The sequence below is a fragment of the Aphelocoma coerulescens genome, chromosome 1 (genome assembly GCF_041296385.1).
Source record: "Aphelocoma coerulescens isolate FSJ_1873_10779 chromosome 1, UR_Acoe_1.0, whole genome shotgun sequence".
In the NCBI taxonomy this organism is placed as follows: Eukaryota; Metazoa; Chordata; class Aves; order Passeriformes; family Corvidae; genus Aphelocoma; species Aphelocoma coerulescens.
This window is the reverse complement of record NC_091013.1, coordinates 30,115,047-30,139,269: the sequence shown is the minus strand read 5'-3', so window position 1 is coordinate 30,139,269 and position 24,223 is coordinate 30,115,047. Positions and strand designations below refer to the sequence as shown.

The 24,223-nt window shown below is 41.5% G+C and overlaps 1 protein-coding gene across 1 annotated transcript in view; it reads left to right on the top strand.

The window, feature by feature from the left end:
- The first annotated feature begins 1,460 nt into the window (after positions 1-1,460).
- The window catches only part of SLC9A2 (solute carrier family 9 member A2), a 37,410-nt gene continuing 14,647 nt past the window's right edge, over positions 1,461-24,223 (top strand). Inside the window, exons 1-5 of the mRNA XM_069005427.1 lie at positions 1,461-1,758; positions 7,286-7,749; positions 13,037-13,287; positions 19,891-20,108; positions 21,467-21,669. Coding sequence (XP_068861528.1) covers positions 1,476-1,758; positions 7,286-7,749; positions 13,037-13,287; positions 19,891-20,108; positions 21,467-21,669 — 1,419 coding nt within the window. The 5' untranslated portion in view covers positions 1,461-1,475. The remainder of the gene's footprint in view (positions 1,759-7,285; positions 7,750-13,036; positions 13,288-19,890; positions 20,109-21,466; positions 21,670-24,223) is intronic.

Genomic DNA, 24,223 nt, shown 5'->3' with positions numbered 1-24,223 from the left:
CCCTTCAGAAACAGCAGCCACTGATAAATGTGTGAAAAAAATAACTCCCACTTCCTGCTTTAGTTTTATTGGAAGTCAAGAAAGACATGCTTTGCTATAGAGGCATGCAGAATGGTGTGCTGTAAAGATTTTATGAGTTTGAGCTTTGGAATACTGTCTTACTCATATGTGGTGAAGTCATGAGTAAATCATGGGTGAGATTCCATTCTTTTAGGAAATACAGAAACGTGGTGCCCAGCAGTATCTGATGGAATCAGCTCCCAGTGCCTTCAGAAACAGGATTTTGCAAATCACATGGTCAGTATTTGCAACACACACTTGCACGTACATAAATATATTATCAGTCATATATATATATACACATACATGAGAATACATGAATGAGCAATCACATATGCTTATACAGTGTGCACTTTTAACTCCCTGAATTAATAGAATTTATATCTCTTAATTAACAGAAATGGGATTGTTCCTATCACTTGCTTGAGAGGTGGAAACATATAGACAATATACATTATTTTATTTATTAAATATATAATATACTATATAACTAAGTATCATGGAATATAAAATGTCTATATTCTAGAACATGGATCTACATATATATGAACCTACATACATACATGTATACAGTGTGTAGTCTTTTAACTCTCCAAATTAAGAGAGTTTTAATTAGTGTGAACAGAATGCTGTCTTTCATATATGTGGTAGAAACACCTTTTCTGTATTTGGTAATGGCAAAATACATATGTTCATACACACATATTCATATGTAAAAATACTTTATTACTATATACATATAAGCATTCATATGCATATATATATTTTTTTTTACATGAATGTGTAGAGATGTACATACATACATATAAAGTCCACAAATTGCTTTTAGATATACGTATGTAGAGACTGTATATGTATCTACAGGCGTATCCATATAGAGTGTGTTGACACCTTAGATTAGTTTATATAAATATATATGTATGTACTTATATGACTGCATACATATCTCTCTTAGAGTAATCTGCAGTTAAAGGAACACTCCCCGGCGCTGCCTACACCTGTGCAGCCCCGTTCATCCTCGCAGGTGCTGAGGGACGGGAGCTGGTCCCGGGGTGCCCGAGCGCCCGCTCACGGCGCAGCACCTGGCGGCGGCCGGGACCTGGACACAGGACCAGGGTCCCTCCCGGGCGCTGCCGCGGAGGCTGCCGGCGGCCGGCCGGAGCCGGGGGCGGCGGGGGCGGCGGCCGGGAGGCTGCGGCGGGGCTACCCCGCGGCTTGGCCCCGCGGGGGCGGCCCCGGGGGCGGCCCGGGGGGGAGCGGAGCGCTGCGGGCGGCCGGCGGCGCCGGGCCGGGACTCGCCCAGTCACCGGGGAGGAGGCGGGGCCGGCGGGGCCGCGGCGGCGGCAGGTGCCCGCGGCGGCGGGGATGGTGGCGGCGGCCGGCGCGGGGCTGTAGGGCAGCGGAGCGGGGACGCCATGGGCAGCCGCCGCGGTCCCCCGCGCCCCGCCGCGCCTCTGCTGCCGGTGCCCGCGCTGCTGCCGGTGCTGGCGGCGCTGGCGGCCGGCGCGGCGGAGGCGCGGGCCACCTCGGAAGGGCAGCTGCCCGGTGCCACGGCGATGGGCACCGGCACCCCTCCGAGCCCCAGCGGCACCGCTTTCGAGGAGACGCGGCTTCACGTCTTCACCCTGGACTACCCCCACGTGCAAATCCCGTTCGAGATCACCCTCTGGATCCTGCTGGCCTCCCTCGCCAAGATCGGTGAGCGGGGCCGTGGGGCGACCCTCCCTCCCTGCCCGTACCTGGCCGGCCGCCGCTCCCGGGGCCGCCGCGCACAGCCGGGCTGGGGCGGTCCGCGCCCGCCGCGGGGGGCGCGGGGCGGGCGGGCGGACGGGGGCTGATGCTCCTCCGCGGAGCGGGATGTCCGGGCGGGATTTGGCTGGCAGGAGTCGGGGTTCTCTCAGTTAGGAAAGGTGCGGAGGAGAAAATAGACCGGTCAGCCCCGGACTACGAGGACCGTAAAACCCGGAGTTCACCCGGTGCATGACTGACTTTTTCTTGATCTCTCTGCTGTCATTTGAGCACGGTCTTCTTTTTCTTAAAATAACGCCGGGTATAATGACAGTCTCAAAACAGAACAACGGATCGATGAAAAGAAAATATTTATGAGGGTAGAGTATGCCTCCTTCTTACTCTGATTTTCCACCATTCACTTATGTCCCGAGAACGATATAAAAGACAGCACTCTTAAGAGTAAGGAAGGCCACCTCTTCCCTCATGTGGAAAACATTTGCATTGCATAGTTTCAATGAGTTTTGTACAGCTTATATATCACGTTTTTAGCTAACTTCTATGTCCCAAACAGAGAAAGGTGTACATCATAATAGTCTAAAAAATGTCAGGTAATAGTGTGCTAGACAGCTATTTAAATTGCAGTAAATCTCTATGAGTTTTGAACTTTGTATCTTCTTACCTAGAGGACAATGTAAGGAATAAAGCTCTGGGACCGAATAAGTAAGTTTACCCACACTGCAGTTGTTACATTCAGAACTCTGACTTTGCAGCACAGATTACCTTAAAAAATACCATCATGCTCATTCTGACAAAACATTTTTATCAAAGTTAAAAATTTTAACCTCTGCTTGTGAAATTTAAATAGACTGTGTCACAATTTCGTCGGTGATCAGGTAATTAGAATTCTGAAAACCCAAAAATTTGTACTCACCTTCTGCCATGGCTAACACTGTAGTTGGAGGCCTGATCCTTGACCCAAGTAACTTGGTCTGCCGTCATTACTTCCTGCAGAAATACTGTGCATTGCAGCCATTAAGCAGGCATGTATCCTGATGCATGTATCTTAATGCATTAAAGGTGCATGCTTAGTCTTAAGTATGCACTTAGGTGTTTGCAGAATCAGAACAGAGTTCAAATATGATACACTCAAATATAATATGAACTGTAATAACCAGAAAACAGGGAGTCGGGTCAGAACTTAGCCCGGTGAGTACTGGAAATTGCTCTGGCTTCTGATTTTAGATAAAGCAAAAACTCTTGAATAAGCTAAAACTATTGAAAAAGTTTCTGTTTTATTAAAGGTTTTTATTAAAAGGTAAGCCATTTGAAACATGTAAATACACATACAGACACAATAATACATAATTTCTGTAAGACTATACATTCTATCATGATATTTTGCCAGTGCATAGGCATCTAAAGAGTTAAAACAAAAAAAATGTTGCCTGACTACTTTAATTTTCCAGTGTGACTCTAGTAAGTAAGCAAGCAAACAGCACAGCTGAAGAAAAATGCATATAATTTTAAAAACCTTTCAGTTACACCAAATGAAAGCAAGTGTGGCTAATCTAGGGCATGCTGTTGTCAGTGCGTGTGCGCGGAGCAATGAGGGCCAGATCCAGGAGTGGCCCTAGGTGTGGCAGTTCTCAGCTTCACCACACCTATCTGCAGGCGCCCTGACTCCGGGACTGGAATTAGGAACATCCAGTTCTTGCTCCTGGAGCTCTGTCTGTGCTTCCTTATCCAGTGAGTGCATCAGGTAAACCTTCCCAGGTCAGGCTCCCATTGCTCCTAAGTCACATTCCATGTGAAATTTTCACTGGTTTGTGCCATCTTTTCTATTGAGGGTAGCCCAGATAGGCAGTTTCGAACTGCCTAGATACCTAAATGCTGCTCTGCCATGTCCTACTGGTTACTACAAGTGTCTCGATTCAAAAGGATGAATATGGGTTTCCCAGCCCATGTCACTGCCTGTAGCCCCAAGAGTGGCCCTTTGAGAGAGGAGCCTCTCTGATGCATTCCTCTCCTCATCATTTCCTGCTGGGCAGCACAGGCATCTTGCCCCTGACATGCCAGGCAGCGTGAAATCCACCTCGAGACTCCTGCACTGCCCAGGAAACTTCGGTGCTTAATCTGGCATCACAAATTCCTTTCTGGGGCTAGGCACTGAATGCTTACGCTTGGCACCGCCGAGTATCAAACCTTCATGAACAGATCCCTAAGGTCTTTTCAGCTGTGAGGAACTCAGAAGATAGGGTCCTGTGTAATAACAGCTCTCTCAGTGTGTGAAAGATCCCAAAGAAAACTCAACTGCAGCACCTAGTTATGAATCTTTTAGCAAATATCTTTTCACAGAAGTGCAGTTTCACCAGAGCTGAAATGTTCCAGTATTTGCCAATTTTTATAGGGAATTTACCTGAAAGGTTTGTCTGATCCTGCCTGTGATCATGTCACTGTAGGCTTGGTTTAGAGGGAGCAAGAAAGCATAAAAAGGAAAACCTGAGGCTGTCAAGCAGAACTTGAACATTTTGACAAGATACATTTTCACAAAGACATTAAGAACGTGGTGCTTTTTATTCTAGTATAGGACATGAGCACAATTTGAAATCTAATAAATTGCCTTGAATGGAATTATTTTATAACTACCTCTACTTATTTCTTCTTTTGTGTATTGATACTAGAGGTGTGTTACTCACGTGCTGATGGACTCCATGAGTATATTAGATGGGACCATTGCACCTGAATATGCTGGAGTGTCTAAGTAGTAAGACTAGTATACTTAATGCCCAGTTTTACTTAATTTTTATGCTACCAGACCTACAGAATGTTGTGTAACTGATCCAGATTCCCATTACTTTTACGTTTAATCACAAATGCACGAGAGGTATTTCTTCTGACTATTGAGCTGATACCCTTCCAACCCTGCTCTCCTGAAAGAAGGTTTAAGCTGTTCAGAGGTACTCATTTAGTGGCATTTCCAGCATCAGAAAGCACTGGAATTCACCCCAAAAAAGAAGGAAACTGGGATTCTAAGGTCTTTTAACTTGAAACATACCAAACTTGCACTTTAGGCAAGTGTCCTACTGCCATTTTTGCCATGATATATGGAGGATGTTTACTCAATAAGCATCTTTCATGCTGTTGAAGCTGAGTCACTGCATAATCTGAAGCCCAAGAACAGGGTCAGAGGAGAAGAAAGTAGCTGTAGTCCTGCATTCAGCATGAAAGTCTGAGTATTTCTGTACTGCAGGGGATCTGCTCCCAGGGCACTCCTGACCCTGTGGCTGTGAATCCAGCAGAGCAGGGAAGATGTCCCTCATCCTGCAGGGCATCTGCTACGACTTGATGTGCTCTGGATTCTAAATCCTAGCTCTCTGTCTTCAAATCAGGAACCATAGTCTGTCCCTAATCATCCTTGAATACTTTTCACGTAGGCAGGAAGTCTTCCAAGAATTTTGATGCTGTTTACATGAATCAAAAGCATGTTTAGCTTAGTGGGAGTCTTTCCATTACCTTTAAGAATGAGGTGGAATCCCAAATCTCTGACAGGCTATGAACTTTCCAGAGTGACTTGTAAAGAAGAAAAGAAAAGATTTTTATTTTTTTACTCACAGTAGACATTTCATTGCCATTGCATTACAAGCGGTTGGGACTATTTTTGTTTTCATCAAAAGCTGCATTTACAAGATTTCCCTCCTCTTGAATTTTTATTAAGGAAATGATTTAAAATTTACTTTTGAAGGGTTTAAAAAAACTTTTGGCAAAACCTACTTACTCAGGGGAAACTTCCTGACCATTGAATAGGAATTCTATTTCTGTCACTGCAGAAACTAAGATAAATCATAAAATGTCTATATGGAAGAGGCTGAAAGGTGAAGAGTCAACTGCAAATTCTTGATTTTTCCAGGATCGTTACCTGTTCTGCCAAAATAGGACATTGGTGATTCTGGTTTTGAAGAATTGCAATGAATTTGGCAGTCCTTCTAATGAGTCACATAGGCTGTGTTTCTAATTATTGAAAGCAGTCTGTGTTCATTCAAAAAGGAAAAAAAATGCAACTTGAGCTGCTTGCTTTTAAAAATAGTTTTAATAGTTACAGAATATATAAGTAAAAAGTCTGTAGATTAAAACAGCTTTCCTCTTGCTCCTTAACAATTTGTTTTTCCTAATTATAAGTTCAGGCTTTCTTTTAACTGGAAAAAAAATCCATGGTGAAAGGAGAATTAACAAAATAGGTGTTACAAGATACATAACCCCAAAACTGGAAATGTAAACTGGATGTAAATGGTAAACTAGATGTAAACTATATGAAGACTGCAGTAGTTTAACTGTTTCAACTACAGGTGGGATTTTTACTGAAATAGTTTTACTGAAATAGACGCCCGTTATTACCACACCCAGTGTTTCCGTGCAGCTCTCATTTAAAATAATTTAAATGCTTTTTAGTCAGGCAGGGATTGTGGGATCTTGTGGGTGTGGATCAATTTCTATATAATTATGTGGGCCAAATATAGATAAGGAGGAGTCTGGAAAAGATTGGCATCGCTGGGACCTGGAATGTGACCTTGGTGCATAAGGTTGATCATTCCATTAGATTGGCCAGAGTAAGCTCCTTCAAAACTTTTCCCACTCATTACCAGAATTATCCTTACAACAGCCAACTTCTATAAGTAACTAGAATCTTTAAATCAAAACTGCATGGCTTTGAGAGTTTTAGAAGGCTAAGTAACATTCAACCTCTAAGTCCACATTTGTAATCTTTTAAAATTCGTTTCTTCAGTACTTTGCACAGATTTTTATGAGAGAATCCTGACTCTACCACAATTCATATGATACAGAAGAATGAATATAATAATACAGGCTACAGCTTACTGTCACTTTATGGAAAACATGTTGATTCTTGTGAAATTAATTTGGAGGCTTCACTAAAAATAATAATTGTATCTGTAAATGCTCCCTCCTTGTCGTAGGGGAAGTGATCATGGGTGACTAGGTGCAGGTCACATGTGCTAGTTCCCCTCCCTAGCTTTGAGACTCTTAAAAGTAAAAATGAAATTAATGTACTCTTTAAACTCCTTTGTGAAGCTGTCCAGAGAGGAAGAAGTGGTTAGTATGATTTTTTTTTCTCTATCTAGATGTAATTTGCCCTAGAGAAGCATTTCATTTGTGTTTCTGGAGGATTCCACATTTTAAAAATTACCCCACAGTTTCACAGAGAACCCTTACACACAGTTGCTCCATCCAGCCTAGCTCTTAAGTGGAATGTCTACCTATTAATTTATCTCTCCACCAAATCAATAGAATTAACTATGCTAGCCAACATATTTGCCTTGACCCATTATGGATGTCCAGTTCAGTCTTTGCAACGAAAATGAAATTGCTCTGCAGTCGCTGTTTGTTTAGCATAGAAATGAAGACAACAGAATCCAGAATAATCTTACAGATTCAGTACAAGTAATCATTTCCCTTTCTTGTGTTTGAATTTCCTTTGAAGGCTTTCATCTCTATCACAAGTTGCCCTCAATAGTACCTGAAAGCTGTCTCCTTATTCTGGTTGGATTGCTTCTTGGTGGGATTATTTTTGGAGCAGAGGAGAAGTCCCCACCTGTAATGAACAGTGACGTGTTTTTCTTGTATCTGTTACCACCCATTGTACTCGACGCTGGATATTTTATGCCAACTCGTCTGTTCTTTGAGAACTTTGGTACCATATTCTGGTATGCTGTGGTGGGTACACTCTGGAATGCCATCGGCATTGGAATTTCCCTTTATGGAATTTGCCAGATCAGTGCATTTGGTTTGACTGATATCACTTTGCTGCAGAATTTGCTCTTTGGCAGCCTCATTTCAGCTGTGGATCCCGTGGCGGTGTTAGCCGTCTTTGAAAATATCCATGTCAATGAGCAGCTTTATATCCTGGTGTTTGGAGAGTCTTTGCTGAATGATGCTATAACTGTGGTAAGTTACTTGATAAATGATTAATTGATAAAAATGATGAATGATTGTTTACATGCCACTCCATTGTAGCTCTTTGTATCTGCTTATTACAGTTTGCTAATAGATGGAAGTCAAGGGGTGCCAATGTGACTATCTAATTCTTTAAACTTTTGATTTAGAAACCACAGTGGTCTTACTACGTGAGAGTAATGGTAGCATATTTACTGTAGGGATTTTACTACCTGATCACTCTAGTTTCTGTATCTTTGTAATTCTGTTACTTCTGTAATTTGAAACTCTCTGTTTTCCTCACCTGCAGAAATGTTGGGCAGGAAAGGGAACGGGCCAGTGTGGATGTCACAGTGTGTTAATGGGGAGGATGGCAAATCATGGAGATAGCACAGGACGTGGCTGAGGTTAACTTTTTGCATATGCCCATCCACTTGGAACTGCCCTGAAACCACCAATACATATATCCCAGGCTACAGATAAGACAGCCACCTGGAGGCAGTAATTTCTAATCATTAACTAGCTGAACTAGGGTTGTGGTGCTGGTGACCTGAGGACAGCAATCTGAAATTCCATTATCGCCTGCAGTGTCCCCCATTTGTACCTGATGACACTGTGTCTAGGGCATTACTCCCATTTACCCATGCCTTGAAATCCTGACCATGCCAAGCATGTCCTAGCATGCTTTCTGTGTTGTGAGGCATAGAGGCCCCATTTTTCATATGCTGGAAGGATCAGAAAGATTCGTGAATTGGGTCTGCACTTTCCTGTCTCTGTCCCTGGCTGCTTCTTCCTGTCCCATTCTATGCACAATTGTCCTTCTGTTTTCCCCTTTTCTTGGACTTTACCTCACCTGTTTTTCCCTTTTCTTGGACTTTTCCTCACCTCCTTAACACATGTTTAAGTCATCATTTATTCTGAGCCTTGGTATTGATAAAATCTTGTGTGTCTGTGGGAATACTATATTATTTTTTCACTTACACTGCATGCTTTACCTGAATCTGTTGCTTTCCAGTCAGCTGAATTGCATCTCCTCTTATGGGCTTGCCTTAAAGCCTAGCTTTTCTCATTAGCTTATAGTTGGAACTGCCTGCCAATGCTAAAATGATACTTAAGCCAGTCCTGTAAATAAATAGGTGTACATACTGAGTTTCAAAAGGCTTAGCAGTTCAGCCATGGCAGGGTCTGTCTCTAGTCACTCTTAATGGCCACTTGTGTGATGGATGTCTCTTCATACAAGATTTTTTTCTAGAGGGAAAGGATCTAGTTACTTAAAACTTGTTTGGTGGATTTTTTCCAAACAAAATCACTTTTTTCAATCACAAAGTCAGCCACTGGAGCAGCAATTAGTACTGCATGATTTGCTAGGAAAACCCTGCATCCTGATGACTGGCATATTCATATGTGCTATTTCCCAAAGGCAAATTTCTCTAAACCACCATTTTTATAGGGGCTGGCATGGCAATTTAATGTGTAGCTTTCCTGTAGGCATCATTATTGCCTTCTCTGGAGGTTTCCTTATGGCCTACCTCCCCAGATGCCCTAACAGAGGGAAGATAACTGTAGGGACAGTCCAGTAATGCACTGGCCTTACATATATTTATGAAGGAGAGAAAGGAATGTAAAGTACCTTTGGTCTTACTTCCTATCGCTTGAAGGTAGCACTTGGACAGAGATCAAGTTGTTTCCACATGCACAGAATTGGTTTGTTAATGGTTCCTTGTTATGTTTTTGCACACCTGCAATCATGTGATTATACCTAGAATGTGACCCGGGCCGCCACACAGATTCCTGGGGCTGCCCTTAGAGGACCTTGCCTTCCCTGCCCATAGCAGGTGCTGCTGGAGCAGCCCTTGCTGGGCTCTCAGTGATGTGCTCTGAGGAGGTGATGTTATGTACTCTCCCTTCCTCTGCCCCTGTTTTACAGGGGGAGCTGATAAAATCTACAACCAGCAGAGCTCAGAACCTTTCAGCTTTCATCTGCTGGAGCCCTTGAGCCCTGGCAGGACCTGAAGTGGGATGTGAGGATGAAGTAGGAAGGGAGTTGAATGTAGGTTGGCCGTTCATGGAAGCCACCTAACTCCTATGGCCAGTGCAGTATCAAAAACCCGGGGTTACGCAGATAGGCAGTGCAAAACAGGGTGGCTTTACTAAAGGTGCTTTTATTAGAATAGCAGTGTCACCTATGCTTTCCTTTTCAGGGAAGGTGCTACTACACCTTCATCTTGTATAGAAAGAAAGGTGTGTTTTCTCAAGAATATCAGTTCTGCTGCATTTTTCAGATGGTCTTTCATACCTAATAGTTTTTGCAATATGTCTGTGCATTTGAATGTTCCATTTCCTCCACTGGTGGAACTTTGGAGCTTGAATTTGGCAGAGGACAATGTTTGACAATTGGATTCTTGATCAGAGTTGGTGTTTTACCAAAAAACTGTTAGACAGAACTAGCAAGGTGATATTAAATGGTAAGATCACAGCTGAGTGTTAGCAGTTCAAACTCCAATTCTGGGCTTAAAATCAGAAAGAAGGAGCCAGCATCATTATAATAATATTATTCCCATGTTAGAAAACATTACAGAAATACTCTGTATTCTGCCTCTGCTGACAACATTATTTTAGAGTGCTTTAAAGTAATTTTAGAATTAAAAACTTAATAACTGAGAACTGAGGAAAATAAGCAATTAGTGTTTCAGAGATACTCTGAGACAAGATTAAAAAGTGATCAGTGACTAATACTGCTTGGTGTGACCTTCAGTGAGTTCACCTGAAGGCTATTGAGTTAATGGAAATCTTGAACGTCAGAAAATTCCCCTGTACTCATACCAAATGCATTAAAAATGTCACCAGAGTTGTTGTTTAATGCACTTGGAAGTTTAGAGAAAGCTCAGTAAAACTGAACTGCTGTAGAGTGAATGGGAAACGAACCTGATTTTGATCTCATGTGCAACAGTGTAAATAAACAATGGGAATGAGGTTAAAATCGTGTTCATTACATTCCATAGTCATAGCTGCTGCTTTTACCATGGCTGAGGTACACAGGAGAAAATTGCTTTTCTTCTTTCAAATAACTTACGGCATTAGACTTGATATTTATGAAGATGTCTCCATGTGGAGCAACAGGCTCCATTCTATTTGCAGGGGGTATACTTTGCTGTGAAGATGAGGTGACGTTAGGAAAGGCTTGGATAGATAAAATTCTTTGCTTCTTTACAAGAACCTTGCAGTTCTCTTACTTTAGAGGCTAGCCTTGTATATATTTATATAGTTATTTTTTAAAATGTAAAAAATAGTATTTAAAACTCCAATTAAAGAAAATAGTCAGCTTCTGTAATACATACCAAGAGAGTATCCTGCCAGGTCAAATTCTGCAGGTATCTTAGAGAAAAACACAACTCTGGGATCGTCCCAAGTTTCAACAAGTGACTCAGGGAAACTCCTTGCACACAACTCAAGTCAACAGTATTCTTCAGTCTGTGCAAGGAGTCCTGGGAGTCTGTGGAACAAGAGGACCTTGTAAAGTAACCAGCAAAGGCACTCCTACTGTCAGTAGGTTTAATTCTGGTATACTTCTCTCCATGCAAATCCATAAGGTCCACAAATCAAAACAGGTGGAAAAACTGTGGAGCCTATGACATTATTTTCTTGTCCTGCAGAGTACACAGTAACATGGAATGGGTCAAAAAGGCTGGGAGTCTGCCTCAGAGCAGCAGGGGGTTTGTCCAGATGAAAAAGGAGACTTCTCCCAAGGGGACTCATCCTGAGAGATCACTGTTATCAAATAAATAGAATCATAATCCTGCTATTATTGTATTTGCTGCTTTGTAATGAAAATTACTGGTAACTATTCTAGGTTTCATTTAACCTTCTATTTTCATGCTTGCTCTGGAATATATTTTTTCTTTTCTGTTTCAGTTCTTTCACTTAGCCCAAACGACCCATAATAAGCCGTGTCTTTGCATTAAACCCTTAGTTCTGTAAGACTTACCCAGTTTTGACTAAGAAGTGCTGAACAGCTTATGTTCTGTCCTGTGAGAGAGAACTAGACTGCAAACATGAGAAATCCTTCCACAGCCACTACTCAAACACCTACTTTGTTAGCACAATGCAAGTACTGATAAAACATTGTTCTCTCAAGTAGCATTCCTGATAGAGAAACCTGTTTGGTTTACTAAGAAGTCCAGAAAGAAAGCAGAGGTTTAACTCCTGCAAGCTGTCTAAGATGACTGGTCTTCACTGGCTTGGCCTGTGAACCCACTGTGATGGGACTAGGTGCCTGTGACCAAAGTTAGCTCTGTACAAGGGGACAGTGTAGCCATCCTGGTACTGCAGGGCTGGGAGCATACATGCAGCACCAGGGGAGGGTTGAATCTCCCAGGTGAGTCTGCAGATGGGGCAACCCTTTAAGGTTTCTTTATGAGTAACTGATTCCACTGTTTTCTGTTTTGGAGAAACTAAAATACCGGATATTAGAGAGATGTGTACTTTAGGTTGTACTGTTTCCTGTATAAAACAAAAAGGGTCTCTGGCTAAGAAAACGTGATAATCCCATTGACCTAGTTTGTTTTGGAGGATGGTTATAAACACTTTGAAAATTAAACTGGGCAAACACCTGGAAACAGGTTTTTTAACGGCAATGAAATTCAAATCTCTAGAAATACTTGCTATTTTGAACAGCCTTTAAACCATTGGATTCCTAGTGGTCGATAATTTTGAGCAAGAGAGATGGCTTCATGAATACCATGTTTCTTTTACTCCTTGAGGTGCTCACTGTCTGTTCCCAGCCCCCCCTACACCCTCTCCTATCCCACCAGTTTAGATGAATCTGTGGTCTAGTTCAGTACTCTACCTCTCAGTGTCATGTAGATCAAACAGATTTGAAAATAACCTGATTTTTCACTGGTTATGAAACTGGTGGGTTTTTTTTCTCCTTCTGTTTTATTTCTTTTAATCTGGGGAAAATCTGAAATGGACATTAGTGGAGAAATTAGAAGCTCTGTAAGTAAATGAAGAACTAAAGAAGAATTAGATAGTTTTATGCTCCTGGCCCCCAGAGTGGCACAGGTTAAGAAATCTGTCCCATTTGCAAAAATGGGAGTAGTTATATTTATCTGTCTTTGTCTATCTCCCCGGTATATATGGATGACAAATAATATGCCAGAGATAAATAACAGCATATCTAAAAAGTGAATTCAAGGTAGATAGAGAAATTCAAGTGCAACTTTTAAGCAGAGGAACATAATGGCATGAAGGGAAATTGAGAATAGTTCAAAAAGATAATGTGCTTTCTTTTTCCTCATAGGTCCTGTACAATTTGTTCAAGTCTTTCTGCCAGATGCGCACAATTAAGGTTATTGACATATTCGCTGGGATTGCTAACTTCTTTATAGTGGGGATCGGTGGAGTATTGATTGGAATCCTTTTGGGATTTGTAGCAGCCTTTACCACCCGTTTCACCCATAAAATCCGAGTGATTGAGCCACTCTTTGTCTTCCTGTACAGTTACTTGTCATACATAACAGCTGAAATGTTTCATCTCTCGGGCATCATGGCGTAAGTACCCCAAACTTCAGTAATCATAGCATCCAAGTAAGAATGCCAAAGGAAATTGGAGAGAGGATCAGATTTTGCAAACCTTGCCATGTGGCATTGTTCCACAGTGCATGGCAGAGTTGCTGGCTTGAGGATTTCCGGCCTCTTCCCTCCCGCTTCCACCCCATTCTCTCAGCTTGCCACCACACCAGCTGTGTCACTAAAACTGCTCATGGCATCACATCATAAGCCATATCCTTGAAATGTTCCAAGTTAAAAATAGTCACTTGTATTTTCAGTGGGCTTATTTTTAACCCAGGTCACTTTGGTGACCTGTGTCCTCATGTGACCTTTCAACTAGTCATAGTGGCATGGGTGAGGAGTGGCCCATGGTGATGTAGGGGCAGTGGTGGCAGGGAGGGAGTGGGAGTGGTAGCAGGGAACTTCATGAGCTGGCTTCTCTTTTGATGCCAATATATTGTGAACCTATGTTTAAAAGTTAGTCATGTGAGCAGCCAGTAAGTACCATTCAGTGAATACAATGTATATATCATTAAGGCAAACTCCTGCTGGATTACAGGCACAATAAAGATTGGGTGAATGTAAAATTTTCAGTCCTATGGTGATATAATCCTATAGTTTAGTATCTTGATACGTGTGCCTGTGTGTTACAATGTTCTCTGTATGCATCATTATGTATAAAATAATATTTTTCTTCCCACTTCCAACAGATAGAAATATTTTCACTTCTGGTTTTCCACTCTTGGTCTTCAGTAAAAAGAGAGCACAGCCTCTTCATTCTGTTTATACTGTAACAACTTCAACATTAGAAAGAGCCATTATGACATTTGATATGCTTAAATGTTTTGCTCTGGTTCCAAGTAATATTTTTAAAGCCAACTTTCTTTAATGACTTTGTATTGTTCTAGTGGCAAATATGAGTCATTCAGGCATTAGGAGCAGAGCTTTTTGTGCAAGCTCAGATGTTACCGCTGAGTATCACTAATACTTGATAATACCTCACCTGATTATTATCTTTTAGGCAAGTGAAGATAGGTTTAATATCATAGTCATGCCAGTATAAGGTTTTCAGGGGCTGGGAGGCGATTTACAAGGAAACTTACAGGTAATGATTATACTTATACTGATTACAGTAGTATAAAAATAGGAATATGCCATGAAACAGCAGGGGTTGGAACTTTAATGTAACTAAAGAGCTAAAGATTGCCTGGGTTTCTTCCTCTGATATGAGCCTAAATAAAGCACCATATGCATCCACTTTGACCGAGTTCATAAATGTGCCATCTCTTTTCATAGCTTCTATTCATAGCATTTGTGTGGTTTCTAGTTTCCTCCACCTCTTAAGCCAAATGTCCTTGACATCCTATGATCAAATACTTAAAGGGTTTCTGAACCAAAAACGTGTGGCTAAACTGTACATGGAAAAAGTTGTGTCAGGGTTTATGAAAATACTGATTTGGACCTGCTGCATCCAGGACACAAAGGAAAGGGCATGGTGGGTCTGCTGGAGGGTCCGTGTACCCACCACATGCCAGTGCCTGTCACCAGCAGACCAGTGCTTCCCACAGCACTAACAGCCTATTTATTTTCATTTGTGCAGTGGCCCCTGAGTGGGTGCAGAATAGAAGAGAAAACGCAAAGTATTTTTGCCCTCAAACAGAACGATAGAAAATGAGTTATCTTTAAAATGTTCTGTCCATTTTTGACTCTAAGCATACTTTGTAATTGCTGACAGAACTGTGTACAGCAGTAACATCCCGGCTGAGACAGAAGGGCTCTCTGCTGCCATGTAGGGTCTCAGCTGCTGTAAGCCATAAAGCCTGTCCCATCCCAGCAGTGCTGCTGAGAGCCTTGGAGCTCCTGCAATCTCTGCATCCCCTTGGAGTAAATCTACCCTGTTCTTTTCACATTTCATTGGCCTTTGAACTACAGGGAGTAATTTGCTCTGTGTCACAGTGCAAAAACACACACCAGTGTTGAGTTTCCTGTCGTTTTCTGCAGTGACTCTGATTCATGTAAGGATTGCTTGGGTCTAACTTAAAAGTCAGCCCTCCTTTGAGAAGGTAGTTGGAGCAAATGACCTTGGAATGTCCTTTACAAATGAGATTGTTTATTTATTACTTGCTTCTCTGGCCATTTACAGTTCAGCCTATGAGGAATAATTGCCTGGTCTCCCCTTTTTCACCCATATCCACGAGTCTGTTAAATTACTGATTCCCACTTCTTTCATTACCAGGTTTATAAAGATCCTCAGTGAGACCTTGTGGTTACATGCTGTACCATCCTGTAGGGGAAGGACATGAACAGGAACGTACAGTGTTACCAAATAAATAAGATACTTACACGGATTGCCTCATTCCTGGGCAAGTAGGAATTCACTAGCAGAGGAATAGAAGGGAATGAAAAGCACTTGTCCCTCTTCTGATAAGTTTGTGTACTCATTCTAAGAACAAACGATTCTTGAAATGTCCGTATATAACCCCTGCACTCGGTTACTTGGCTGAAATACTGAAGGGACTGAACCATGTCCCTGCGAGCTGCAGTGAGAAAATCTTCAGAAGGAGAGGAAAGAGTTTCTACTGTATCTAGAGCTGGGTGTGAATGAGGATCTCAGGTGTAAAACATACAAATGTGAATCTGAGCTTTATTCGCTTGCTTCCATTTCTAATTATAATGCTTCATTTTCTGCTTACTAATTTCTCATAAAGGCTGTGAAGCAGCAGAACTTTTAATATAGGTTTGGTTTGTTTTTTTTTTTTTTGCAACAATAAATTAGCAGGCAGAAAGGAGCAAACATTGAAACTACTGTAAGTTTAGTAGGTCAAGGAAACTTGAGGATTGAACCCAGTGGCCTAGTTTATTGCAGTCCTGACAGAAACTGTACTGTTTATACAGTGAGACTTTTATTCTTCAGAAGTACAGAATGTTGCAGGTTAATTGCAATGAAGTGCTTTTCCCTTCCCCTTCTTGACCAAGGCAACTACTCAGGTCACAGAATTGGAAGCCAGAATTAATGTATGTGGATGAGAAATGTAAAATAAAGCACATCTAAGCTCTGGCTTTGATTATTGTGACAGTAAAAATTTGGTTTTTGAAGAACTTATTATAATAATGTACATAAAATCTTGCATAAAGACATTGATTTTATATTAAATTCTAACACTATGTCCCCACACAATTTTCAAATGAAAGAGACTTCAACTTCTTTTTCTAATGTAAAAAAATACTCTAAAGAAATATCTGATTCAAAGTGAGCAGTGGTTAGCTGTGGAATATTACTTACCTGAAGAGTAACAATTAATGTACTGCTATATTTGTTATAGCATTGAACAACTCCTCAGTTGCTTGACACTAATTGAATGAATGCAAAATGTGCCTGAAAATAAGAGTGTTGTCCCTTTAAATTCTAGTGGTTAAGCAAGGTAGGTGTTTTAAGTTACAGCTTGCAAAGATTCTGATTAATATGGTGACAGATTCTTATCAGACATCTATTTACAGTGTCTCCATTACCTCAGGTTCCAAAACCAAACCATGTCCAGAGCATGCTTCCCCGCTCCCCATGCTGCAGGCTTTCCTACATTACTATAATCATGAAAATGTTTTATTTTAAGAAGGTAATAAATAGTACTGCGTGTTTTGTTGTGCCTTTGATGCAGACCTGACAGTCCTAATGCTTCAGGGCACTAAGCTGCTGCTTTGGGACTCTGAAATGACAGTGGCCCTAGAAATGGCTGTTTTGCAGCCCACCCACTGCCTTCTTGCTCTTTTGCATTTTCTGCCCCTGCAGTTGCCGGCTCCACTGAGTGTGCCATCGGCTGGAGCAGCTGGGCTGCATCAGACCTGTTACACTTGTGCAGATAAGCAGTGTACACACAGGAGAGCTGTCACGACCCATGGCATAGCCTGAGATGTTTGTAGGTGTGTCAGTGCAGCCTATGGCTTGTGAAGAACTGGTTTGCCACTGAGTATGAGACTTTTGGAGGGTCAAAGTGTTAAGTAGATTTGAGAAGATTTGCATATGTACTTTTGTGGTTGATCATCAGAACTATGTGCAAACTGAGGAACCTGGGAGTGTTGACAGCTTCTGGGCTTGAGTGCATGTCCTGCTTCTTGTCAGGACAAAATCCGTGCATGGCCCAGGTCCCCTCCCGCTTTCTTCCTCAGGCACATAAGTTTGTGGGATTTGTTGTAAGTCCCCACTCTGGGCAACTGAAGATTGCAACAAAGAGGACAGCTGGGAAAAGCATCAGTTTGTCAGTATTGGCAAAATTTCAGGACTTCTGTTGTCCCAACCACATGCTCAAACTGGAAAAGTTACCTTAACTACTTAGAGTATCAGGGAGAAAGCTTGTGTGCTTATGAAATCGACATTGTATCTTCCGCAGTGGACCCTGTGTAACCAGGATGAGCTCTGCTTCCCTGGCAGTGTGCTACCTGTGGACCACAGTGGGTCTTTCTGTTTAGGACCTTGGTGAAATAAGCTGGCAGTGAGGAGAGGGCTGACAATTTTATCAGTCCTAAATATAGATGGGGGTCTGGGACAGTCTCAGTGAGGCTTTCTTCCTTCTTAGACTTGAGTTTGCTTAGTGTTGGAGCTAGTCTTTGCATGGCAATGGACATTTTATTTTGTGCTGACTAGATCTGCTTCTCTATCACCAAGTATAGGTGGACAAAAGTGCAGAGTGAAGGCCAGGTCAGGTGCATTATTCTGCCTGTATTTGTAAGCCACTATCTGCCCCATCAGACTGCATCTGTCCCCATATCACATCCTCTTCCTTGGGTTTTATTCACTCTGATGTACATTCAGGGCCTCTTCTGCTTGGGAGAGGTCAGCAGACTACACTGTGTTCGCTCCCAGTGTCCACATGTCCTCCCAGGCTTGTCCCTCAGAAGTATTGTTGCTCAGGCACTTTGGGGATGTAGATGTGGCTCCATGTAAGAGAAGGAAACTTCTGGACAAAACTAACTTTAATTAATCAGGAGAAGTGTGTTCAGAGTCTGGCAGTGACTACAACCTGAGCTGCTGCTATGGGCTTCCTCTTGCAAAATGCTAAGGAAGTTCACTCTATGAAGGTCCTTTTGAAGTTACTGCTGCTTCTGGGATTCCTGCTGTTCTGTCATTTAAAAAAAAATTCCTTATTTAGAAGAAAGAGCCCAGGCATGTGTGTTCATAATGTCAATGAGGTTTTTCTGAGCTCTGCCCCAGTCTGCCTGTCCATTTCCATTCACATTCAGGGATGTTTGATTCAGAGTGGTTCAGAGATGGGGCTCTTGGCTTAGAAGCAGGACATGCTCAGCAGAAGAATTTCTGCAGTGAGGTCTTCACAAAACTTGGGAGATTTCAAGAGAAATTTTCAGGGGTGCTAGCAAACCTGCCCTCCTCCCCCATGAGAGAGAGAAGTGTAGAGATTTCAGCATGAAGAAATACCTCCTATGTTAGCAAATAATTATAAACTGAAAACCTGGTGTAACTGGAATACATAAACGTGGACAAGTTGGCTGTATTCAGAGAGACAATGTAAATACATGTCTGTTTCTCTGTTTAGATTTAGTGTGCATAGTTTGACTGAGAACACGTACATGGATATGTATAATGTTCTTAACTGGGAATCAGAGCGGATGTTGTTGCCCTAGACAGTAGAACCAGGAACGACAGCTGTTTCACAATGTACCTTAGTTGCCTTAGTTGTCCACCTTGATAGTTACAAGTCAACTCAGACTGTGCTTCCCTATACTGAGACACCACCTTGAGGTTATCCTCCAGCCAGCTCTGCTAATTACCCTTGAACTGGTAAATGTGTAGCTGAGTGGTCCTCAGCCATCCCTGTACCGTGGGCAGCCGTATTGAGCAAGTGATGTACAGCCAGTAATGTCATTCTTTGCTTTTCCTGAGGATTAACAAACTCTGTTTGCTAACACAGAAAATGGACTTGTAGATGTATTTACAGTAAGCCCTTTCTTTCCTCTCATGTATCAGCTGAGATGCCCATTTCATTCATTTGTAGATGCTTTAAATGTGCAACAGCACCTGTGTGATTTCTGGTGGTGTTTTTCTCTTATTCAGCCCTATGTGCAGGCAGAGCAGGCCTAAACTGGTGAAGGATGAAAAATTGTCTGTAGCCTTGCTGTTTACTTTGCTTGGAAGAGGAGCTGACTACTGTCACTGCCACTGAGGTGGGACAACTGCTGGTATGGAAGGAGGGAAGTCCTGGCCTGCCCCAGGATGTGCAGTTTCCACCCTGTCTAATGTGCTTCAGCAGCAAAAGATGGAGCAAATCCTGTTTTCCAAGGCTGTCCCTATCTCTCCTCATTTCTGCCTCTTTCAAAACAGAGTTGAAATGACCCCTGCACAGATCATGTGCATTTAGTATGTGAAAAAACCCTCTATACACTGATGTCTTCTCAGAAAACTTCCCATTGCAGAAAAAAAATCATGCCCAAAATTGTAGGTTCACTAAGCCTGTAAATTTGAGATTGGTTATTGAATAAGTTACGCTTTGCATTTTAAAGAGAGCTATGGAAAATGAATAATATTATTTAGATATGAGAGAGGTTAAAAATAACATAAAGCCAATGAAATATGGGATAATGTTTGCCTTTTAGGATTACAGCTTGTGCCATGACCATGAATAAATATGTGGAGGAAAATGTTTCTCAGAAATCCTACACAACAATAAAATATTTCATGAAGATGCTGAGCAGTGTCAGTGAGACTTTGATCTTCATCTTCATGGGTGTGTCTACAGTTGGGAAGAACCATGAGTGGAACTGGGCCTTTGTTAGCTTCACCCTCCTCTTCTGTTTAATCTGGAGGGCACTGGGTAAGCAAGTCTCAGACTATGGGTCAGTATTTTTTGCAAGTGAAATGTTTTACCTCTTGTCAAGTAGAAAATGCCAAAACTTAAGACAGAGACCCATCAGTTTGTAGAGTGGTTTTTGTATTAGTAACATGCAAGGTGAACTTCCACCTTTCCCCAAAATGGAACCTAAAAATCAGTTTTGTCCTGATCCTGCCCATCTAAAGGGAGAGGCAGTCTGCTTGTTAATCACAATACATGTATTTAAGTAAACATTTATTTACAAATAAGCAAATTTTGGAGGAAAGAACTAGCAGTCATACAACAATTAAAAAGTTTGTGGGGTTTTTTGTGGTGCTTTTTTGGTGGGGTTTTGTGGTTTTGTTTTTGTTTAATTTTTTTCTTTGTTTTTGGTTTGGTTTTGTTTTGAATTTATGTTTACTAGCTTTTGGATTTTCCCAGTCATTGACATAAATAGTATCAAACCAGGAAATGCTGTAATTGAAGTGTTCAGGTATATATTGCAAAGACAAACCTGTAAGAAACTGTTCAATCCCTCCTGAATTTGCAGAACTAGCTCTTTTTCTTTTGCCTAGAGAACTAAGTGTAGGGCAGGCTGGTAGGTCTTAAACCTGCTCCTCTGCCCGGCGTCATCTGAAATGATTCAGTCCCTCAATGTACAAAGGTGGGTCATGCTCTAATCTGCAATCCTACATCCAGCTCCCAAGTCTCTTTACAGAGCAGAAATTTGGACTATATTTCTACTGCACCTGCAACCCCACAATTAATATTTTATGCTGAAAAGCAGCCAAACAGCCCGGTTGCCACCCAGCTCTTGCCCCCCAATGCTTGCTCCCTTCACCTGCCTGCACTGGTGTCTTCTCCCCCATCCCCAGTCCTGCATCCTTCCTGTCTGTGTTAGTAAAATTGAGTGAACAGGAGTTTGCAGGATTCTAAGCACAAATTGATGGAAGGGACAAGCCAGTTTTCAAAATCACCTCAAATCCTATTAAAAAGCAATTAGGAGTCTTGGTCTATACTGACAGAGAATTATTGCTGTTCTAGAGGTGCAGTCTAGTAGATAGCTGTCTCGTGGAGATCTATTAGCTGCTTCAGGTCCTAAATCCAGCTGACCTGAGGTGTTTAGCTCACTAAATATGTTTAAGATGATGTCCCTAAGGCTGTTTAATTTAGTATTATGGTATTTTCAGGCTGCTAAATAATGTTTTATTTCTTCAATAATATATATTGAAGAAGCAAATAAAAGGTAAGGAGCAAATAGAAATGTTTCTAAACAAATATTAGCATCATGGGCTACTTCTGTGTAATTTAAGTTCCCTTTTTTTCCCCCTCCTCTTTATATTTCTGTTTTTTTCCCTCAGGTGTTTTTGTTCTGACTCAGATCATTAATGTATTCCGGACAATACCTCTCACTTTTAAGGACCAATTTATTATCGCCTACGGAGGTCTTCGAGGAGCAATTTGTTTTTCGCTTGTATTTCTGCTTCCTCCTACTGTGTTTCCCAGGAAGAAGTTGTTCATCACTGCTGTTATCGTGGTGATATTCTTTACTGTTTTCATTCAGGTAGTACCTTTTTTCTCCTGGACTTCTTCTTTCTCAGGCAGGTTGTAAATAAGCCATGGGTAGAAAAACAAATGTGCTAACTTACTGTAAGGAACATACTTGAAGGTACTCACCAAAGTCATAGTAGAAAAAATGCTATGCATACCACAGGCAGGTAGCAAAAGTATGTCAGATATTAAGTACTTATGCTAACATATAAGTAGTATTAAGTATTTAAGACTAGTGAGTTTGGAGTAGAGATAAAAGATAATCTGGGTACACCTCCAGCACTAATTCTTTTTTTAGAATGTTTAAATGTGTGTGTGTACTCAGGAGTTCAGTGTTGGATACAATGCACAGTGAGTAGGGAAAGACACTAAGGGCCCAGACAGGTGAATTGGAGTCTGGGTTTTAGGAAGTGATGCTGCAAACCGGCTGGACATCCCTAAAAAAGCACCAAGTGTGTGAAAGGACATGAAGAACTTGTCTTTGGTGACCACCTGGCCATGGAGGCCTGGTCAAGGGCGACCAAGAGACTGAAACCTGCAAATGTAGAGGAGGCCAAGCCCCTCAAATAAACATATCAGACTAATCATTTTCCAGAGCAGTGAGAGACAGGTGAGTGGCTACTAATGAAATTTCAGATCTGTGGGAAAAAATGTAGAATTTTGTTACTCTGCATTTTACATGGAAAAAGGTGCTGTGGGAAGCAAGTATCTGTGCACCTGCTTGGGAAAAGGGACAAGGTGGAGGTCAGTGAGTTGATTTATGAAAACGGATTTTGAAGGACAGAATAATTTAAAATATGGAGATAAATGGAATGTGCTATGAGATGCAACATGATTTATCAAGGAAAAACCTGGTATCATTCTTTCATAAGGCAATTTATTTTCTAGAGTAAACTCATTTAACTGGACTATTATAAAATCTTTGGGGAGGGGGCTACAGAGGAGATTGTTGATGTAACTACTCATTAAACTGAGGTTTAGATTTACATTAGGATGACTGTAAAATGAATGAGGACGGAGCTGACAGTTTCTCCTTTAAATGGAAATAGAAGCAGATTGTCCTTTGGGTCAGAAAGGATCTCTGGGGGTTTCTAGTCCAACCCTGGGCTCAAAGCAAGGCCACCTTTAAGTTAAATCATGTTACTCAGGGCCATTTCAAGCTGAGTTCAGAGTATCTTGATGGATAGAGATACCCCAGCCTCTCTGGGCACCTTCTTGAGTGTTCAGCCACCCTGGCCTGATAATAGGCTAATGAGATATTATTAAAGGAATTCCTCAAGGATAAGTTAATACTCTTGTTAACTGACCATGGCACATAAAGGTAGGAGGTTTTGTTGTTGATGTTTCTTGATGACAGATTTTGAAAAGTGTTCTCAGTGTAACAGTGATATAGAGTATCCTGTAGAAAGAACTGAGGGCCAATATGAAAGGAGGAGAATGAAATTGAACAGTAATATGTGCAAACGTGTTCTTGCTAGGACTTTCTTACTAGGAATTTCTCTTGTGAAATGGGAACCTTGCATTTGGAAAAAAACAGAAAGGGAAAAAGATGCAGGTGTACTAGTTGGTAATGGGGTAGATTTTAAGTCAACAATGCAGTGGGGACAGAAGAAAGGCAAATCTGATCTTAGGGCATACTGAGACAGGTATTTCCATTAGAGCATAGTGGCACGTTCTGGAGTGATCACGGGACTGGTGAGCCTGTCATGTGAAAGGAGACCAGGATGCCTTGGCCTTAGCAAGATGAAGGAGAAGAGGGACTATAATTACTGTTTATATGAGGGAGTGAACACTGTTTAAACTAAAAAGACAAATGTTGGCACAAGAACAAAGTGGTACACAGTGACCATGATGCAATTAAGAAGCAGCTTTCTAATTGTCAGAACAATAAGGTTCAAGATGAGTGTTCCATTATGAGCAATGGGGCAAAGAAACCTAACTACTTTTAAGATAAAGCTTGATTCATTTACAAAAAGAAATGTGACCACGTTGTCTGGGATAGTAGGGACTGATCTCAACACCACAGGAGGTTCATTCCTCTCCCCTGTGCCAGTGTGTCTATACAAGTAAACAAATTATCTTAATTCTTCCACAAATAATTGTTCAAAACCATTATATCATTCAGGGATAGCCAAAATGTTTTGTTCTTTCTCTGAGAATGGTCAGGCAAGGACACATATTTACAAAAAACCTTAGTGTCATGATCTTAAATATCAATAATAGTACTGTTTAAATAACTTTGAATACCTATTTTGGAAGTAATCACTTAAAAAGAGGACTTTACATGTTCACTTTGAAATTATAGGGAGTCAGTTTATTAATTCATGTTTTTCTAGCACATAACAAAACTGGAAAAAAAAAGTTTAAAATTACTATGGATGGGATAGGTGATGTATTCCTGATAGGTTCAGTTAGGGTGACCGTCTTGGATCTCTCAGTTCTAGGGTGCCCCTTTCTTCCTTCTGTTGCATTAGTGGAGTCTGAGCTGACAAGGGCTTCATAGCTAAGTGCAAAACCTGCTAATCAAAAGAGTGAATTAATTCTTATAATTAGTGTGTTCTTTTTGT